General features: G+C 35.1%; 1 protein-coding gene across 1 annotated transcript in view; it reads left to right on the plus strand.

Annotated features, from left to right (window-relative positions):
* The window catches only part of PTPRQ (protein tyrosine phosphatase receptor type Q), a 120342-nt gene that overhangs the window by 1040 nt on the left and 96757 nt on the right, over nt 1-22545 (plus strand). Inside the window, 16 exon segments of the mRNA XM_042816092.1 lie at nt 1753-1890; nt 2435-2570; nt 3540-3794; nt 6051-6268; nt 7212-7398; nt 7533-7817; nt 8572-8856; nt 9554-9823; nt 11009-11269; nt 12664-12794; nt 12962-13091; nt 14873-15023; nt 15329-15435; nt 15890-15987; nt 18352-18514; nt 19781-20041. Of these exon segments, the coding sequence (XP_042672026.1) occupies nt 1753-1890; nt 2435-2570; nt 3540-3794; nt 6051-6268; nt 7212-7398; nt 7533-7817; nt 8572-8856; nt 9554-9823; nt 11009-11269; nt 12664-12794; nt 12962-13091; nt 14873-15023; nt 15329-15435; nt 15890-15987; nt 18352-18514; nt 19781-20041 (3076 nt within the window).

The following is a 22545-nucleotide window of genomic DNA, read 5'->3' on the forward strand; positions in this document are numbered from 1 at the left end:
GCAGATCAGTTATCTGGTGCATTGCTTTTTGCTTGGTTGAGTCTGGACTGTACCAGCTGTGTTTTTTTCCTTCACAGTTCTTGTGCTGAGAGAGACAAGGGAAAAGCAATCTCTGCTCACTTATGGCTACATAAGATTTTATAGACCTCTGTTGTTTCCCCTTGTCACTTTTCATTGAAAAGTTTACATTTGTCATTTGTAAAGTAGTAGTCTACAGAAGTCAATAAATATTTGCTTAGAAAGGCACCTTTTTAGTTAGTGTGCAGCTAGCCTAAACATATATTTAAACATTATTTCTTCGTGGCCCATTTAAAATCTTTCTTAAAATTTCTTTGGATTGGAGCTTAAAATGTACTCATAAGGTATGGTCAAGAAAATTGAACATTCTTAAGTTCCCTCATCAAATACATGGAAACACTAAATACGCAAAGTACACTCGCAATTTTTATCATTAGTTGTAGTCCACCAGTATAGTATGTATGTGTAATAAAAATAACATAGAATATTGTGAGAAATAGTGGGAAACCATTAAAATGGCTAAATCACCTATTGGTAATTATATGGGTTTTTTTTAAATATCTTTCAAAGCAAAATGTCCTACCCTTCAGACTGCACTGCCTTGTATTTTAGTGGTATACTGATTCAATTCCTGCTTTTTTTTTTTTTTTTAGTAGAGGAAGGGGAAGGGAAGGGTGTGTGTTGTTTTTTTTTTTTCTAAACGATGGCATTTATGGCGTTTATTTGTCATCCTAACTCATAAAGAAAATAAAAATGGAACTTAAGACATAGAAAGAACTGCAAAACTTATATAATTATGTGATAGGGATTGACATCACATGCCCAAATTTCCTTAATTTTAGAAATTCTGAAGTTTGTATTGCTGTGTATAAACTGGATAGGCAGGTGTAAAATGAATAATTTCTCTATCCCTTTTGTGTTGCTTTTTCTTATTCTGTGATATAAAGCAGTTTGTGAGAGGAATGCCACTAACCTAAATTACTGGCCGTGGACCATGGGAACAGGCAGAGCTGAGGCCTTCCACTCCTCAATGACTGTTGAGTGTGGCTGCAATTTGCTCATTAAAAGTGAGCTCTCCTTGTTCCTGAAATGATAATATAAGGCCTGCTCTGGGAGTAATGACTCCTATTTGATTATGTTGGCCTTTGACATCAGAGGTGGATGTTGGTGGTACAGCAGTAGAAGTTGAACCTTCCCACCAATATTCCATTATATTTTGTTGCCATGTGACAGATGACAGCAGAGGGGCAATCTGACACAATGGCATCTGACATGGAAGTGTAGATGAAGCAAAGGTGTGTCACTAAATTCTGACACTGACAAAAATGCATAGCTAATGGCAGTGACTGTTGAAAAAGGGCAAATTCTCAGCTACAGAAAAATTCTATCAAATAGTGTTGTTGTGCTCTTGGTAGCTGTTGTCGTTTCCATGGAAATAGAAGGCATGACTTACAGAACAACCTGTGAAGATCTTTATTCCTAGTAGGGCATGCTTGACTCTCAGCTGGCATGGTTTGGCCACCTCTGAAAAGAGAATAAAAATAGCACCTGTACCTCCTAAACTCGTAAAAATTAAGAAGACTCTGTGTGTCACACAGTAGGGCTGATAATATTGCTCCATATAAAAACTAATACAGCTGACAAGTTTACCTAACAGAGATTTTAATTAAGTAACTAAACATATTTTTTTCGGCTAAGGTTGTTAAGTTGCGTTCACGTCTGTTTCTATTACAGGGCTCGGAGTGCCTAGTCTGTGATCAAGTGAGAAAGCCTTCTAGAGCAGTTTTGTTGGAGTGGATGGGATTTCCCAAAGGAGAACATGCAGAATATTACATTGTAACCTACCAGCTCACAGATGCTTTCAATCAAAAAGTAAATTTCATCTAAACATGAAGTACTTGGAGGGATATTTAAGTTGCACTGCATTTTTTTTTTTTTTAAATTTAAGATTAATGTAAAAAAGCAAATAAAGAGAAACTTTTCAAAAATTATGCTAAATTCTGTAATTCGTGCCTTACAGAGTCCATTTGAAGCCAACGGCATTGAATAAGAATAGATGGACGTACGTTCAAAGTTAGAATATGTTAGTTCAAAGTTCTTTGGTTGGAAGGAGAAGTCCAGTTTCTGCGGGGGAGATACAAACACCACCTCCAGATCCTTGTTGCGGGACATTGTTCTTTTTTTGAGCACAGGATGTCCTGGAACTTACAGAAGATATGGGGATTTTAATATAGATACAGTTAATAGCTGGAATGATCAAAACCGATTTTGCTATACATGCCTTGAGTATTTTGCAGTTAACTGGCCTTAAGTTGCACATAATGCAGTGTTAGATGAACATTTGAAGGCATTAGAGAACATTTATTAATTGTATTTTCTTACTTTCACTGTATTTTAACATTCTTTTAAATTGCAGAATGTAAGAAACATTTCTGAAGTTGAGCAAAAGCCTATCAGTACTACAGTTCTGCTGGAGGAAAATAAGCATTATGACATTACAATAGAATCCCTAAAAAATGGACAAATTCTAAGTGTAAAGTCATTCAAGACACGTAAGTAGTGTAGCACTAAATATTTTTGTATTATTATACTGAGAGTAGTTCAGAAAAAGATTAGAGAGAAACAAATGGAAATCCTGAGAGTATTCAAGTATCTAGAAAACTTCATCAAGGCGTGTTTTCAAATAAGAAGAGCAGAAAAAACAATTTTTCTATAACTTGTTTGATTAGTGTAACAGTTCTGTAGTAGGGGACTGATGTAGATGTTTGGGGATTTCTAAATGTTACAAGCATTGTTATACTGAAGTAATTCTGGGAAAAATTTATAAAAGACAGCCATCAGGTAAGTTACTTACAGCCTGGGAATTTCATGCCAGCTCAAGGTTTTGATTCCTTGTCTTAGTTATAAAAAATAAATATATGAATTGAATATTTAATATTTTTGTTTCCATTTTTTCCCTCTAAAAAATGTTATTGAGCAGCTTAAAGATCTTGCTATAGTGACTGACTGGGGCAAATGTTCAGTAAAAGAATAAGAGAAAAGAGTAAGAATTTGTGTGTCTAGCAACTGAACTTAAGCACATCATTTATATCTGCAGATCTGTTTATGATCACAGGTCTTGCTAATAAATAGAATTGAAAGGACTTTCTAACCTTGATTTTATTAGTTGCTTTAAAATAGTTTAATAGGATACCTTAGTACACTTTAGAAATTTGTATTAGCTTGTGTTCAGAAAATTGGGAAAAAATTGTTGTAAGCTGGAAACACTGCAGCACCCACTGACTGTGATGACATTCAGCAGTCTAAAGGAAACTGCTTGTGCTAATGTTCTTGATCAACATCTATTAATTACTACTCTAGTAAATTGTGTGCTTTTGTACTTAAGCGTCCCTCAGTCTATGCTCTTAACTTTTATTTATGATTGCTTAAGATATATTACACAGACATGTAGTGATGCAGTAAGGATTTGAGTCAATAATTATGCTGAGGTAAAAACTTTTTCTTTTTTTTTGGACTACTAGGTGGAATTTCAGAAAATGACATCAAAATACTTGTGACAGCCACTACCATATCTTTTAATTTGAGTGCAATGACCAAAGGATTTGCAGTTTCAGTTTCACTGAACAATACTTCTCGGATTATACCAAAAAATAGTGGATTCTTTGTCTGGAATGATTTGACACCTGGCACCTTATATACATTTGAGTTTATATTTTACCAATTACATCTTGAATTTATTAACGTGTCTCAGTCACTGGAAGTTCAAGCTGAAACAGGTATTCATTGCTTTGTTGGAGTCGCAATCAATGCGAGGAAGTGCTGCCTGCTTTTAAGAAGAATTAGGAGTAAATTGCAAAGAATCTGTATAGCATTATGCAATTTTCTCTTAGATGTATATTGTTTCATTTCTGGAAAAAATGAAACAACGTTAATGTCACAAATGTTCTTTTTTCTTGTTCAGGAGCAAGAATTTGAATTTGTATGTGTGAATATTTTAAACTAATTATATGTTTTGCAGTTTAAAATAGACTCAGATGGATTCTTGTCCAATAGGACTAGAGGCAGTGGCCTCAAGTTGCACCAGACAAAGTTCAGGATGAATATTAGGAAGAATTTTTTTTCTCTGAAAAAGTAGTTAGACATTGGAAGAGGTTGCCCATGGAAGGGGTGGAGTCACTGTCCCTGGAGGTGTTTAAGGAAAGGGTAGATGCTGTATGTAGAGACACGGTTTAGTGGGCAGTACTGGTGGTAGATAAATGATTGGACTAGGTGATCGTAGAGGTCTTTTCCAACCTTGGTAATTCTGTGATTCTAGATTAGATGAGATTTGTCTTTAAACACAAAAGGTTTGGGATTGTAATTTTTTGAGGATATGGATTGAGTTTGTTAGATAGTTTCAATGAAAAGCAGGGAAAATTCTGAATTTTGTAAGGGTTTGGAAGACTTTTTTCAAAGTGTTTTGGAAACAACAGTGATATTGCACTGTTGAGTGGCAAACTTATCTGTGCTGTTTTGTAAGAAATGCATTGGAGGAGTAATATTTTTGCGGATGCTTGATAGTGTTACTTTGCTCCTTTCAAAGCAGTAATGCTTTGATCAGGCTACTTAAAAATATTTAAAATTGGGAACACAAAAGAGAGGATGATATAGTTTTAAAATCAGGGAAATGATCACTTACCTAAACTCTGGAAATTTATTAATGGTTTGTTAACTTCAAATTTTAAAATGTAAAAAACAAACCAGAAACTAATGAAGAATGATATTTTTCACAGAAATATAAAATCATAGAACCTTTTGAGTTGAAAGGGATTCTTAAAGTTCATCTAGTGCAACTGTCCTGCACTGAACAGGGACACCTACAGCTATATCAGGAGCTCGAAGCCCCATCCAGCCTGACCTTGAATGTCTCCAAGGATGGGGTGTCCGCCACCTCTGGGCAGACTGTTCCAGTGTGTCACTACACTTATTTTAAGAAGCTTCTTCCTTATATCCAGCCTAAATCTCCCCTCTTCTATTTTGAAACCATTTTCCCTTGTCCTGTCACAACAAACAGTGCTGAAGACTCCATTTTCCAACCTCAGTGCTTGGAAATGATTCTGTTATACCAAATGAGGTGGTTAGTATGATTCTAGATTAGATGAAATTGTACTTTAGGGTTAGGGTTAGACTGTGCTAAAGGCTCTGTTCCCTTCCTTTTTACAGCCTCCCCTTCAGATACTGAATGGCCTCTGTCGGGTCTCCTAGAGCCTTTTCTTCAGGCTGAACAGCCCCAGCTCTCTCACACTGTCCTCATAGGGGTGTTATTCCTATGCCTTGGATCGATTTTGTGGCCCTCCTTTGAATGCGATTAGCATAAACAATATTGGTTTTCTTTTTTTGCTTTAGTGGATTAAAGGTAATCATCTTTTAATTTAATCAGAATTCTTAGGACAGTGAAGATTTTGAGTGAGGGATGTCTCACAGAATTGTAGAGGTTGGAAGGGACCTCTAGAGATCATCGAGACCAACCCCCCTGCCAAAGCAGGTTACCTAAACCAGGTAGGCGTCCAGGTGAGACTTGAACATCTCCAGAGAAGGAGACTCCACCACCGCCCTGGGCAGCCTGTTCCAGTGCTCTGTCACCTCACTGTAAAGAAGTTCTTGTGCACATTTGTGCAGAACTTCCTATGCTGCAGCTTATGTCCGTTTCCCCTTGTCCTGTCTCCACTCACCACTGAAAAGAGACTGGCCTCACCACTATGGCCCCCACACCTCAGATATTTATAAACCTGGATTAGATCCCCTCTCAGTCGTCTTTTCTCAAGGCGAAATAGACCCAGTTCACTTAGCCCAGGGGAGATGCTTCAGGCCCTTCACCTTCTCACTTTCACGTCACATTATTAAAGATTTTCTCTTGTGGTTTGCAATCATGTTTTAATTAAATGCTATCATCTTCTGACTATATGTAGATTTTTAAAAAATCTGAAACTGTAACAATACTGTAAATGATACTGAATGTGTTTCAAATACTTAAAATGCTTGTTTACCTACAGGCACCTGCTCCAAAGGGTGGCTGGCATTCCAAAGCAGCTGCTATAGAATGAGTAAGGAGAGCAAGCCATGGAAGGTGGCACAAGAAACATGTGAAAATTCTTCACAAGAGGCTCATCTTCTTGACATAGGGAGTGAAGAAGAACGTGGTTTTATTTTATCTTACCTGCAGTCAGTTAGCCACGTAGTCATGTTATGGACAGGTCTTAATGACTTGAAGGTCAGTCTGTTTCATCTTTTTTTCCAATTACATATATGGAGGAAAGAAATCTGTAATGTGTTGTACCCGGTTCATTAAAATCAAAAATACTTTGCTCTATTTGTTTGAATAGTTGTCATAGGAATAGCATTAGTATTGATATTAGTATATTGGCAGTTGTAAGAGGAATAATTATTTCCAATGTTTAGAAATACTGAAATCATTTAGCATGGCATTGCAGGGGAAAAAAATAAAGACTATTTATTCCTAGCCTTTTTTTTTTTTTTTTTTTTTTTTTTTTTGGGTGTGTGAGTACATCGTAAGAATGTCCTTTTGCCTGTAGATGGTGCTGTTTTACCATTAAAAAAAAATGAAATCGTTTTACACATTGTCCGTTACTTAATTGGGTACCAAAGCCTAGGGTTGGCTATGCAGTTCTGAGATACTGATTTGCCCTGCCTTAGCAAGGTCTGTACAGTATGGATGCTGGATAGGCCAGTGGAAGAAGGGACTGGCAGAAAGTATTTCATATAAAAAGTTTCCCCATATCCGTGATAGGAAAGTTCTTGATGCCAGCTCTCTTGTTACTAAATGACCCATTGTGACCACTGTGATGGATTGTGTGATTTGGGAAGAACTACAATGGTAAATGGAAGTATTGAGAAAAGTCTGAGAAATTATTTGATTAATAGTGATTTTTAAAGGGTTGTCTGTAATGAGCAATCTCACTAACTCTTTTTGGCTTTTATTAAAATATTAGTATAATAGGAGGGGTAGAATTCTGCATTGGAATATTTTTCATTCAAAACATTCCCATATAATTAATTTTAGAAATAAAATATGTAAATTTTGGATGTTCAGGAGACATGCTTACTATGAGAAACTTTTAGTAATGACTTAACATGCAAGTGCAAAAATACATGTATATGTTTGTTTGTTTTTCTTGCATTTTTTTTTAACGTAGGAGGAAGGTCGGCTCTTGTGGACAGATGGATCTCATTATTCCCTAAAGGCTGATGTCTCACCTTTGTCGATGCTACCAGCAAATGAAACAGACTGCTATGCCCTTCAGAGAGATCCCACTGGTCCAGGCTATTTCTTCACCGGATTTTTCTGCTTTATACAGCTACCATATATTTGTGAATATGAATGTAACTATATTTCTTCCAATCTTCTGCATTAATTTTAAACTCCCACCCCTTCATCTTCAAAAATACAAATGTGAAGAAAGCGTCCATGATATTTAATGGCTTTTTATTTTTATGTTTATTTTTATTTTTTTCAGTACCTCTGATACCAGAAAACTCCATATTCACTGTTTCTGATGTCAAGACAACTGAAGTTGCATTTATGTGGAGTTATATGGATATCTGGCTTAAGTCAGGCTTTGCACTCGTGATGAAGTACTATTTTGATCATTTGAAACCACACAGCCTGAGCTTGCCTGTGAATACAACTCAAGTGAAAATTGTGCAATTGTGTCCTGGTCTTTGCTATAAGTTTTTACTAGTGGCAAGGAACCCTGAAGGGGCACAGGCTATCTTAAGTCCCATTCTGAAGGTAGAAACAAGTAAGTCACAAAAATGAATAGCAATAATAATCACAAAATCATACGTTTTTTATATTGTTTGGTTGTTATTATTTGTATTGATAATTAGTCTGAAATTAGAAATAAATCTGAATGTGAATTCAGAATCCAACAAGCAGGATTCATTGTTCCAAAATCTTTATTTTGCTATTATGCTCAAGTGCTTATTTGAGCTGCATCTGAAGAGAGGTGGCCAGCAGGGTGAGGGAGGTGATTGTTGCAGAAATACAGAATCACAAATTGTAGGGTTGGACTAGTGACTGAACTGCTGTAAGTGGTGTTGGAAACAGATGAGTTGTTTTAAAATGCTTGATAAAAAAAAAAAAAATTGCATTGAACAATTTCTGAAATTCTGTAGATTTTTGCTGTTCATCTCATTAGGACCAGGTTTTAACCAACTTAGTCAACTCATGCCATTTGTACCATCTCACCTCTGAGATAATGAGAGAAAGGGCATTCCTGAGGAGACCGAGTTCTACGTAAGAGCTGGCTAATTCAGAAAACCTAAATTTGACAGTGACTGTATTCCTCTGCAAATCAATATTAGTCAAACTGTCAAGATTTCTTTATTTGATTTAAGACTATTTTTAAGTCCGTATTGTTAGCTTTTCAAGGTTTTTTTTTGTTTGTTTGTTTGTTTGTTTTTAAGGTTTTGTTTTGTGTTTAAGAGGAAAAAAGTCTACAAGAGACACCAGAAGCTCTTACCCTATTTTCTATTTCTAATCTTATTCAATAGGGCCATTGCACTCCCAGAAGTTAGAGACTACATATGTTTCATCTGCAGAAATACATTTAAAATGGAACCCTCCACAGCATTCCTCCTGTGCTCATTTTCATTATTACCTTATTAACATTTTGGATAGTGAAGCCAATGCCTGGGAACAGTTACCGGTTGAAAAAAACAAGACATCAACAGTAATAGGAAATATAAAACCTTATCATCAGTACCAGCTATATTTGCAGAATGTAGCAGAGAAAGGAACTCTAAGTTGCCATGAAAAGCCTATATTAATCACAACAGGTGATGTATCAATTTTCTGTTCGGTTGGCTGGTTTTTATTCTTTCCCCTAGACAGTTTATGTTGAGAATGGGATGCATAAATATATTTTTAAAGTTATGTGCAGGTTGAGGTTTGTTGGTACATGTTGAGGGAAAATTGGGGCAATTCTTTTCTATTTTTTCTGTTTAATAATTTCAATCTTCAGAACCTTTCAAAGAAGTGAAAGTACCTGTCATGTACCATGACAGTACATATCTTCTTTTTGACTTGATGACTTAAGCTATAATACTGTGTTCTGAAGTGGTAGCATCATATTTGATGCATATTGACTTATGGTTCATATACTAATGTAATTTTAACAAAGTAGGAACATCTCCATGATGTCTCAAATGATGTTGCTGAAGACAGATTAAGTTTTTCCAAATCATTGATACTGTGACTTAAATTGTGTCGTCTTTTGTGTCTGTATATATTCAATGGAACAGAATATGCTTGTAAAATCAGGCACTATTTTTATGAGAAAAAGTGGAAGAATCTGCCTGTAACTTGTAAGTGTCTAAAAACTGTCTACAAGCTGTTTAATAAATACATAAGTAGTAGATTTAAAATCATAAAATATCTAGAAGTAAGAATGAAGGAAACTATTTTTGGGAAGAGTTTAAGGGATGGTATGTTTGAGCTGTGGTTTTATACTGAAATTCTTCTTCTTTGATAAAGCTGTCAGTCCACCTACAGCTGTTTTTATTCAGCCTGAGGATGTGCAAGAAGAGAGTGTAATCCTTCACTGGAAACTGTCACAAGAGGGTCAGGAGGCCTACATTCAGGTGAAACCTAGTGCAGACATTGGTGAAACTAAGAAGTTTCTAATAAACAATACAGAAGAATTTAAGATCGATCTTCTAATTCCTGGAATGACTTATGAAATAGCAGTGGCAAGTGTGAATAATGGAAATATGAGTGAACTCAAGACTGTGCAATGCACTTTAAGTAAGATGTTGTTAAGCAGTGGAAATTACGGACTAATACACTCAACATCACGCTTGTTATCATTACTAACAAATTACTAACAGATTTATCATGTCAAGTACACTCACTTAATAGCCAGGAATCAAAACTAGAATATGAATTACATTGATTCAGTTCTTACTGTTAAAGGCAAAGCTAATGATGTTCAGAGAGATGCAGCCTTGGGAAACACATTGGTATTATTGAATGTTGTTTAACCGTGGTGAGGATCGGAGTATGGAATCCCATTCCCTCTGAGTAATTGAGAAGAGAGCAAATTGAGAAATTGAGCAAATTGTTGATTTGAAATAGGAAATTATAGGAATGATTGAAACAGTCTTTTGGGTAGAGATGAGTTAGGCATCCTGTGAAATGTGAGAGAAATTACCCTTCTATTAGTGAGAGGGTGTCAGGAAAAGACTTTGAGTTGGAAGTAGCGGTAGCTGAAAGAGAAAAAGCTGTAAATTTTTGTTTCAAAAATCGAAGGTGCTTTTCTGTTAGTGTTTGTTTACTGACATGTTGCAATGCTTTTGGCACAGTATAATGTTTTGGGTTTTTTTAATTTTTTTTTTGGATGTGAAAATAATGGCCAGGGCTCACTCATTATATATATGTGATATGTAAAAGCGACATCTGTCAGATTATAGATATGGTAAATGATGCCTTGTCATTTTTTTAAGTGCTTGCAATATTATTTTTTTTAATATATTTTATATAGCATTACACTTAATATCTAATTCACAAAATAGATGATGGGATTGTCCCATCTGTAAGAGCCAGCTACGTGGGAAGAAAACTCAATATAGCAGTCCGTCAAACATACCTCCTTCTCCTTGCTTATATCCATGTTCACACATACATATCGGTATATTGTTTCTGTTGCTCTACCAACCTTCTTGGTGCATTGTGTTTAACACCTGTGGAAACCTGACTTGCTTTGGTTCTAAATCCATTGCCAAGTTCTTCAGGATTTTAGTAATAAACAGCTAAAAAGATCAGGTTGATTACTCTTTCTGAGCAATTATATTTTTTATTACCTGCACCAGGTACCTGTCTGCACCATGCAAGTGTAGTCTCAGGGCAGTTGCTTCAGACTTACGGTGTCTTTTCTTATTTTCAATTAATCTAATGTGGCTTTTTTTTTTCTTCCTTTTTTCCTTTGTTTAGAGCCCAAGCCTGTTCAAATAGTAATTCCTTTTGTGCTTTATAGTAATGCTGTGGTATTATTTGTTCGCATGCCTGATACTGGAGTATTTGATGGCATACATGTTACAATGAATGATGGACATAACAGAACATTCAATTTGAAAAGTGATGGCAAAATAACAGTTGAAAACCTTACTCCAGGAACAGAGTATGATTTCGGTGTCTTCACAAAAAGCAGAGAAATGTTGAGCTCCTCTTACCATGTAACTGGTGTAAAAACATGTGAGTATTTTGATTCCTACAAAATTGTACAATGTTAAATTTTCATTTCTAATTTCTAACTTTAGTTTTATTTCAGTGCAATAAGAAATACATACTATTTACAAATCATCCAGTTATATTTGTGTAAGAAAATAGTACTTCTTCAAACAAAACTATAGCTATCCCTTATCATTACTAAACATTCTAAAGTCCGTTTCTGTGTCAAGACTATAAAAATATCTGGGAAGTATTTCAGGAATTTAGGCTGTATTAAACTGTTGTGGGGAAACGACATGTTTTGATTATTTATTTCAGCCAGGGTGATCAGCATCAGTGGAATTGCTTCTCTGTCTTGAAAATTAGCAAGTTTATTGCTCCCACTGCATCTTTAAACAAGGAAGAATAGCTTGAAGTTTCCAAAATGGAAATTATGATTATTAAGGGAAAAATCCCCAACATAAAGATCATACATAAGAGACCTTTTAATAAGGTTGTTCAAAAAGAAATTTTAATAAGGACTTAAACAATTGTTTGAAATATCTACTGAAATTCTGTGTTTTGAATTTTCAGTTTATTATGATAATGTACTTCTGTAAGTTTTTCTTCACATATTTTATTATTTTTATTTGACATTCATTTCTACTCTATCTCCTCAGAGTGGGAATGTTATAAAAAGTACTACTGAGATGGTAAAAGCAAGCAAGGAAGAAAATAAGAGCATGAGGGATGAAAATAATACTCTTCAAATAATGAAAACCTTGAAAGATTTTTCTTAAGATACAATCTTAAAAGTTGTGTTTTGATCACTATAAGAGAACAGTTCTTCAGAAAACTTACTTTTGATCTGTCTTTGTTGGGTCTCCAGAACCTTTGGAAAAGAAATACAAACCTATTTTTTTTCTTAGAAAACATGTAATTTTTTGTACATTCCAGGCAGAAAGAGCTGGATTGGAATAAGAGAAATGCAGACAGAAGTGTAAAATGCTTTGTAATATAATCTCATACAAGGCTATACTGATTAGGGATAAAGGGCATTTGCTGCGTCTAGCCTACTTGGTTTTGCTGATCTCTCTGACCAAATTTAGGTCAACTCAGAGCACAGTGGCAGTAGTATTGGAGGGATTAACTTTATTCTGGAGGATTTCCCTGCCTACGTGCATCAGCATGTTCAGCCCCATCTGATTTCAAGAAAAACAAGAAATCAGTTTACTTTGAATAGTGCCTGTATTATCTCTGCTCTTTCTCCATTTTTTTTTCTGCTTTAGAATGCCTATTTCCTGAACTCTATTTCCTGAAATGCCTGAAATCAGATTTTGCCCACTGCTTGCTTGAATTTGTTATTGATCCTCTTTGATATCTCCACAGAACACAAAATTGTTGGACTGAACAGTAACAGTTTTTATGTTTTCCTGTAGGCTTAGCAGCACCACTCAGTATACAAGAAGGCAATGTGACAGACACTTCAATACAGATTACTTGGGACCGTGCAGAAGGAGATTTTCAGCAATATGAAGTCACATGTACAAACTGTGCAAGTGCTTTCAGGGTATGCTTTTTGAAAAGACTGTTCAGTCAATGCAGTTATTTTTGTAAAATTTCATATTAAGCATTCAGAGATTAAATTAGAAGCTATGCATCCCACTAAAATAGGTGGAGGTGCCACTAATATAACAGAAGCATATTTTGCAAACAGTTCCTTATTTGGCTTTTTAGGTCCAGAAAGTCAAGCAAGAAACAGCAACATTTTCCAACCTTATTCCTGGTAAGCTGTACAGCTTTACAGTTCGATCAGAAAAGGAAGGTTTCAGAGATAGTGTACTTGTTGCAAAGGAAATAGAGACAGGTGAGGCCTCAGTGTCACTACATTCATAACTTGTTTTATTCTTCTTATATCCCTTGTTTTCTTCTACATTTATTTGAACTTTATTTTTGTTTGAAATAGAAAAAAATGAATTAAATCATCCCTATTATTTTCTCCTTATTCTCTTTCACTATTCTTTTCTTTATTCTTTAACTGTATCCTTTCAAGTAAATGCACTTGAATTTGGTTGTGGTGAACAACTCATTCCTGTTTTAACTACATAATGATTCAAGCAGTTTCATGCTGCTAGTGTACAACTGGTACTTGCAGACTGGTTATCAGCACTAGAAAAAGCAAAGTCTTTTTTTTTGAACTTCTGTTTTTGCTTCTCTGCTGAGTTTGAACTTGTTCAGTTTTTACTGAGTTTTTACTTGTTCAGAACGAAGTGTGGTTTAGAACTAAGATATGGTTTAGTTTGTGGTAGCAATGGTAATGAGAAGACGGTTGAACTAGATGATCTTACAGGTTACTTCCAACCTTGTGATTCTATGATTCTATTCTATAAATTAGTTTTCTGATATTCTTTCACTGGCTTCTTACGTCAGTAGTAAATACAGTTTTTGTTTTTGTTTTTGTTTTTTTTTTTTTCCCAGTAAATTTAGTTTTACTTTAGGCTACGATGTTGGATTCTCAGAAGCAGAGCTCTGTTTTAGTTCTGGTGTGAGAGTGTGTGTGTGAATGTCTAACTGGAAGGGGGCCAGGGTAAGCCAGGACTTAGGTGGAGTGCCTGGGAGCAAGCATGGGGGTAAGCAGCCAGCTCTGAGAGGCAGCTCTGGCTTTGAGTGCACCTGTGTATCTCCTAGGATGATCAGTTTGGAGGAGATCAGGGGAGGAGTATGAGGCTATAAGTGCTGTTTCGGTTCATGTGAATGCTCTGCCTTCTAGGAATACATCTTCAGCCTGGTTGGCCTGGGGACACAAAGCAGCAGCAGCCTTACCTCTCTCTGGCTGATGTGTCTGAAATTGTATAATTTCCTCTAACAGGTTTTTAATGTGAATAAGTATAGGTCATAAAAAGATTTACAGTGGGCAGCAAGCATGGTCAAAGATATTTAATATTTTGCTTTCAAGGAACCATCAACTAAAGCTGACATAGAAACAGTGGTAGATGTCTGAAAAAAAATTTTCTGAGAGGGTAAGTCGTGGGGAAGTAATTATGGAGTAAGTAAGAAAAAATGCATAGATATTCTTTTTGCAAGAACTGAGGACTTGAAACAGAAAAGAGCAAGCAGGAGACAAGCAAAAGGAGATAGTTGTTTATAAAATTTGTAGATAAGGTGCAGAACTCCTGCCCACAGGATATTTTGGGTGATGATTGTAGTTTGGCTCAAGAAATCCGTGGGCTACACACTAGGAAATAACCTGGAAGTTTATCACTACATGTAAGTCTTGTTTTCTGTAGACATCTGCTTTTAGCTGCCATTGAAAACAAGATATTTTACTAGCAGGAATTTTGGTCTCAGCCAAGCAAGTTAGGTCTTATGTTGATATTTCCTTAGAAATTGTAAGTGTTTGAGGAACTACACATTAGTGATGTCAAAACTACATTAAATAGAATTACAGAGCAATTGTTTTGGGTCTCGTGGGTAATAAAAGCCCCTAAACTCGTTACTGCAGTGGTATTATCTGTCTCTCATTGAGAAAAACAAGGACATAAACATTTTTCTGGAGCTTTCATCACATTTGGTTGAAAAAAGTCCTGTCATAGAATAGTGTGTTTAAGATATATTTTAAAAGTAACATTTCTTCTTGTTGTCACACAGTACCAAGTGCAGTTAAGTATCTGAACTATAGCAGAGACTCTGAATCAATAACTGTTACCTGGCCACCAGCCCAAAGTAAATTTGATGGGTATGTCCTATCAATAAAAAGCAAGATCTTCAACAAAGAGAACATGCTATCTTCTGGTGTAAGGTATGAGGATTACATTTTAATCTTCAGCTATTTTAAAAAAAACTAACATGAACTGAAATCAGATATTTCATACTATATGTATAAATAGTCTGCAGTATTACTTACATGTGATATATATTTGATGATTCATTTGATAAATACTACTGTACCTGTGTGAAAAAAGAACACTTAAGAATTCTATTTTATAATAAGCGACATCTAGTGTCATATAAAGAAATAATATCCATAATGTTGTAAGTAGTTAGAAGTATTAACATGCATGTATTTTAAAATCCTAAAGAAAACAATCTCTTTGACGTTTGTAGAATGTACAAACTTGAGGGACTTCTGCCAGGCACTGATTTCTTGATTAGTATTGTGACAACCAGTGGACTAAAAAGAAGTCACCCCACCATTCTCAAGGTTAACACCTGTAGGTTCACAATTCATTTTTACGTTTTAATGTTTTCTCTAAAAAACATAGTTTTTATTAAATCAATGCATGAATTTATTTAAATCAATTAAATAAGTGACTAGATTAATGTATGTGTGTCTTTCTTTTCAAGTTTAACATTCTAAAAAGTTATCAAATGAAGATTTTTCAATACAAATAAATTTCCTGTGGAGTTAATGGAATTATGTTGATAATTGAATCAGCGTGCTGTTAGGAATGGAATGTTTCTACAAAAACTTACAAACACTGCTTATATTTCTTATTCTGTTGCTAATACGTGGAGATAAGTGAGTTTTCCCCATTTCTCTTCTGCACAATATGAAATCTGTAACCACGTTGAATTATAAAGTAATGAATTACAGCAGTATTTCCTTCAATTCAGTATAAAATATTTTGCTATTAAATTTTGCATGCTCTCATACTCTTACCTCAGGTCCTGATCCACCATCAGACTTGCAGGTGCTTGGGCAGGAAGAAAATACAGTATATTTGTCTTGGAAACTACCAAGAGGAGGATTTGATAAGTTTCAGGTGAGATAAGAGTGGGAAGAAAAACAATGCAATCTTATAAATTTCTCAATGAAATTATTATCTTTCATGTATAATAAGATAAATACATACAAACATATGTATAATAACACGTATCTACAACAATAATTATTTGTCGTTACAAACCATGTAATTATGGGAGGGAAATATTGTTTCTAGAGATGGTCAGGTTCTAATATTCTGTGGTTAGTATTACAGACTGGCTTGTCATCATTAGCATTTTGAAGCATGTCCTTTGCAACACTTAGCTTAAAATATAGAATTCTTTTCTTCCAGTTCTCTGGTCAGAAACAATTCTCTGTGACATCTAAACACTTGGTTTGTGTATCATGTTTCACTGAGACATTCAACCAGTCTCTTTTGTATCCTGTCTTTTGCAGCCTATCTTGGATTATCCTTTGCCTTTTGAAGTCACTGTATAAACACAGTCATACTGTCAACTCTTCAGTAATAAACTGTTTGGTAGTAAACTTGTCATTTGAATTGATGATGATTTCGAGGTGTCATCCTGTACTGTAACTTACTGGCTAGGATATTCTTCATTACGTAGAAAAACCATGGAACCAAGTACCTTGCTCTAATTGTTTTACGTAGTTTATACTCCAATATTAAAGTATCCAATTCTGCTCCCCACACCACTGAAGTTTCAGTATTGTTAAGCATTGTTTCTTAGCAGTTCTTCTCTCTTCATTAGTGTGCAGCTGCATCGATCTGAATGAATAAAGCCAGACAGTTAACCTACACCAGCACCATTTGCTGAATGTAGTTTGGAGTATTTTTACAAATTTCAAAATTTAATTTGATTCTCTTGTTCATGTTCTGAAGCAGCTCTGACACACTTTTGTATGTGGTCAGGTTATTTTTATCATCCCATGGAAAATAATTGTCATCTGTAATACTGATCTTTATGGAACTGTACTATTGCTTGGTATTGGTATCTCATACAGTAAGCAGCCGCATTATACAGTGCTTTATCAGAATAAATGAGGTTGTCTATAAATCTTTAATAGGAAAGGCTTCAGTAGACTGGTTGCTTAGTGAAGTGCACCTGCATAAAAGGGATCATTTTACTAACCATTTAAAATTAATTGTCCCAGCTCACAACTTTCTATGGAATATACATAAAAAAAAGAGTACACAAAAGAAACTTTCCTAACTTGTTTTATGCTAGATGTAAATTTTTAATCTATAGCTTTGCTTCTAGCATTTTGCAGTGCTGTAATTCTAATGAATTGATGACAGTCTCCAAGATTTAGTATGCATTGAAAGGTCTTGTGTCAGCACAATAAGTAGATGCAATAAGTAGATGCCTAAGGGAACTGCACTATTCCTTCCCAGATCCACAGCAGCTGAATCTAAATTCTTTCAGATCACCTGTATGACCCCTCCACTCCTGGAGGAAATAACTGGTGAGCAGACAGAACACACTGACAAAGAACAGCTGCAAACCATCTTCATCTAACAGTACTGCCACTACCAAGAAACCCCTGCAAATATGCGTGCTGAGAATGTTTGTCTAGAGCCCTCCTCTGAAGGGCAGACACACTGTGCATCTTGGTTTTCACCAGTGCAGATGAGAAATAGTCCGCAGCAGTGTTCTGTTTCCACAGAAAGGACTATCACAGGAATTTATTCCTTCACCTCAGGAGTTGTCTTGGCGGTCAAAAGGAATTCTCACAGCCTCTAGGAAATAAGGGGCCAAATTAAAACTGGTATCTGCAGCACTTTTATTCTCTTCAGTGGCTCAAAGCAGTGAGTTTTCAAGGTATCCTAGTGAGCTCAGTTGAGTGGCTGATTCCTTAGGGCTCTTTCTTTTTTTCATTCCTTCTTTCTATCTTGTAGTTAACTGCACAGCTTATTGGTACAGCTGTGTGATTGAGTAGTCAGAGTACAATCTATTATCCTCCCTCCAAGAGTAAAGGCTTCGCCTCCTCCATGTATTTTTAGAAGATTAAAAATGCTTCCATCACTATTAAGAAATATTAGAGTAAGTAGTGGATCAGCCTTGTGGAACATAAAACTTCAGCCCTATTCCTTATTTTGTCTCTAAAATGTAGGGAATATTATAAATGTTTGTATATAAACAGGTGGTTAGAATCTTTGAACATAAATTTTATGAAGTGCAATAACGTATGACATAAGAAACTATCATCAACTGTTATTACATTATTCTATTAACACACCAGTCTAATAATATATATTTTTACTTATAACTTCTTTTATAATATAGTTGATACATAAATATAATATAATTTCTTATATAATATTGTAAGTAAGTATAAATATGTAAGTAGAATTACATAAACTTAATCATATTGGATTTAAGTAATTACTCTTTTTCCGTAGCTTTCATATTGTCTAATGAATAATGAAAAGCCATTTACCAGAACTGTCTATGATAGCAGAGCTGTAGTGAAAAATCTGGCCCCCGGGATGGAATATACATTTCAGTTAAGGACAATTAAAGGCTGGGATTCCTCTGTGACTGTGGAGAAAAATGTCATCACAAGTAAGGAAGCACCTTGTGATTTGTATACTTTTGAATAAAAGTAAATATGGATACAGAGGCATTTAAATCATTGCATGCAAGTCGTGCAAAAAGATCAGAGTGTTCAAAATAAAGTTTAACTTTAGGGGGAAAATTTTGCTTCCTCTTGTCATAGTTGCTTAAACAGGATCCTTGATGAAGTCGAGGAGTCTAAACATAGTTGTAGGTAATCATTTGAATAAAAAAACTGGACTCTCAAAATTCTTCCAGCTCCAGCACAAGCCTGGCAAAGTTGATAGAGTAGATAAGTGTAATCAAAATATAAATCAACTCTTGGTTTTATATATGTACATATCTTAGTCCTCCCCACTTTGAAGAGTTTTCTGTGGCTTGTTGGGACTCTAATTCCTTGATGAAGGAAGGCTCTGCTAGAAGGCTTTGCAGTTAGTTTGACAAAGATGAATGAATCTCTGAAAAAGATGAACTAGATCTTCAGAATTTTGTCACTGGAAAATAAAAGAGAATAATTATCATCTTGGTCCTGAAAGTACTTCTTTTCAGGCAAATATTTTCATGACTGCTGGGCATGAGTGCAGTATATAACCTGAGTATGGAGAAATTACTCTCACAATTTTAATGACATTTCATATTGAATAGTGCAGCCTTTAGTGGAATAATGCTTTTTTTTTAATTTTTTTTTTATTAAAGAAATTTATAAATAATTACAACATTCATTTTTTTTGGAGGACTGCAAACATTAATTTTCTAATGGAAAGTGTACATTGCATATTAATGGAGATGTTATTTATGAATAAATATCTACACTTTTAGAATTCTGGATATTCCAAGAGGAATAAAGGATTCATCACATGCACTTTTTGTTTCCCTTTCTAAAATGAACAATTTTCTAAAATCGTATGTCTTATGAAGCATTTCAGAAAATGTTTAATTGAATAAAATCACCTCAAAGACTTCCTTTTCACTCTGATTGCTCAATGCTATTGTTCTAGTAGAAGATTAGATAAGTCTGGAATTCTCTTCCATAAATTACATAGTGCACAGTAGAGTGACACTGTCAAGTTTTATTCTGGGTAATATGATGGAACTTCTTACTAGATATCCATACAAACGTACTTCTAAAATGTGCATTAATATTTCATTAATCTCTGAACCCAAAAATCATTTAAATAAAAACCATTTATTTTCAAATGCTGATATTTTTGTTACATTTTTTACAAGAAATACGTATTAAAATTGTCTTTATTAATCTGAGTTACTTTACTATAGAACCAGCTGGGATCTGCAATTTGGCATTGAAAATGGTAAATACTTCCTCTGCTACTTTAATGTGGAATCCAACCAAGACTAACTTCACATCTTACAAAGCATCTTTGTCAAACAGCACCTTTATGAGCAAGTTCGTGATTCCAGGAGCAGTATCTAACTTCAGTGTTACAAATCTGACTGCTGGGGGTATTTATAATTTCACACTGCGAAGACTGCAAGGCAATGTTGAAGGAGCTCCCGCTTTCATTGAAATTGTAGCAGGTCTGTACGGTTTTCTATTTTTTCTACTTGCAGGCGAATGGTAGCTCTCAATAACCATTTAGCCTTGTGTGTATCACTGGTTGAATAACATGGGAATTTCAAGAGACGTTACATGTAACAGTTTGCTGTGGTTGTGGACATGCATTATCTGTAATGTACGCAACTTAAATCTAGTGGTCACTACCAGAAATAATATTATTTATATGTGTAGCATGCCTTTTGGCCATGTTTAGTGTCTTCGTTATTTTGCAGGTCTTAATCCTGCAAAGGGTTATGCACTATCTGAACTTAACCTTTAATGTTTGCAGAGTTAAGGCTTTAGAATGTAAAATGTTCCATTCAAAGACTGTTTCTTACTGGATTTGTTCTTAAAACATTATGGGGTAAAATCTCAATCTTGACATTTGCCTGCAGTTTAATGTAATATAATAATGTAAAATACAGCTGAAATTTGAAAGGCAAAAAGGTGCTCCAGAATTTCTATTACTACTTTCCTATACCACTTTTGGAAGTTTTACCTGTGTCAATGACAGAGGAAGACCTGAGAAGTATTGAAGGTTCTCATTGACATGTCATGAGACACGTAATGACACACATTTGCATGTGTGCTTTAGGGATCGTGTGCTTTAGCTGTAGTCAGGGGGTTTGAAGCAAGAGTTTGAAGAGTCTTTAAAATGCAATGATATAGAGGTGGAAATCCTTATGTTTACTTTGAAGTAGTTGTCTTGAGAAAAACTATGAAGAAAAATCTTGCACATCTTTTATAAGTTGATCCATGACCACAATACTGTAATACTTAGTCATTACTAATATTTTTTTCTAATTCAGAGAAGATTTAAGTAAGTTTGGTTGATCCATTTGTGATTGCTTTTGCTTAAACGTGTCGAGATTACACCACAATGCTGAGCCTTATAAGTCGTTTATGATGGTTAATTTTGGGAAAAACTATCATGTTGCATTTTGCACACCATGCTCCGTGATGTATCTTCTCAACTGCAGTGAATTATGTCAGTGAAATGAGCAGGAAGCTGTTTTATGCTTCACACAGATATGCTGGCTGTATACTTTACACAAGTATACTGGCCACTGCTGGTAAGAAGTGAATGTTAACACGTACGTGAAACAGGAGTACAGTGGAAGAGCAGGTGCTCTGAGGCTCAAGTGAACTGCATTGGTGACATGGTTAAAACTGCAAGAGGGTAGAAGTGAAACTTTTCTCAGTGTCAGTGGAAGAGGTAGTTCTCAATCATAGGGTAATAGTAGGACTATTATTAGCTTCATGGCACTACATTTCTCTTTCCATGAGGAATCTTCCAGGCTGTCTTCTGCTGCTGATTCAGAAATAATGCGACTGAGGCAGACGGATTTAAGTACTACGATAACTCAGATTTTAATCATGGGTTTGTATAAAAGACCTTTACAAGCATAGTGTCTGGAAATAGTAATACTAATGGTAACACTAGGACTTATAATTTAAATAAGTGTAATAAAAGGAAGAAGATGTGCTCTTGGTTACGCTTGCAATTCTCTACATTGATTTTTTTTTCCTGTTAGTATTAAAATAAATTAAAAGTAATACAAAAACCCAATCATATATGCAAGAAATAAATACTGAGTATAAAAACCTAGTGTTGACATTTGGATTCATGAACACTTCAGGTAGAATATTTGGTAGCAGAGCTGTAGTGATCTGTTTGAAACTGCAGGGAAAAGAGTTCAGGAAGGATACATAATCTAAATAGTAAATAAAAATGACTGGAACTCTTTCAGAATAAAAGTGATGTGATATTTAAACTGAAAAGGACATTATTACTGTATAAACAGCTCAGAAGACTTAGTTCGAATTTGGAAGAAACAAGTTAGTAAGGGAGTTAGAGGACAGTGAAAGGTAGTGGCATATCTGGCATGTGACAAAGAGCATCTCTGATGGGGCTTGCTGTGTCAGGTATGCACAGGAACTGTTGTTAGCTATCTGCACTATGGCTATGTGCATGTGGATCAGTAATACAATATTAAAGATATGTAATGTTTTAATGAGCTACTGATGAAGCTACAGTATGATTCATTGGTAGGACTTGAGTGAATGATACAGATTTAAAAGTGCCTGAAAGGGCAGAAAAATAAGAAAGTGAGATGACATTTCAGGAACATGTGAAAACATGGCTCTAATGAAAGGAGTCCAAAACAAAAAAATAGGAGACTTAACTAATTAGATTTCCTGGAATTACTTGGATTTCAGATATATGAAAACTATTTAAAAAGGATTAACTACTTTGTAACAAGCAACAGAACAGAAAATCTGTAGTAGCATTACTTGGTACAGCAGTAGTGCTAACTTTAAGGTTGAGTACAGCAGAAGCACTGAGACTGTGCTGAAATTCTTGCTTAACCAAACAGTGGACTGAGATACCTGAGTATATCTCCACAGTATCTACACAGCATAGTTCAGAGATTATCAACCATATCTCAGAAGTACTGCAGCAACTGTATTGTAAAATGCTGTT

This window comes from Centrocercus urophasianus, unplaced genomic scaffold, assembly GCF_019232065.1.
Source record: "Centrocercus urophasianus isolate 14NV4802_14NV808 unplaced genomic scaffold, USGS_Curo_1.0 seq_15, whole genome shotgun sequence".
Classification (NCBI taxonomy): domain Eukaryota; kingdom Metazoa; phylum Chordata; class Aves; order Galliformes; family Phasianidae; genus Centrocercus; species Centrocercus urophasianus.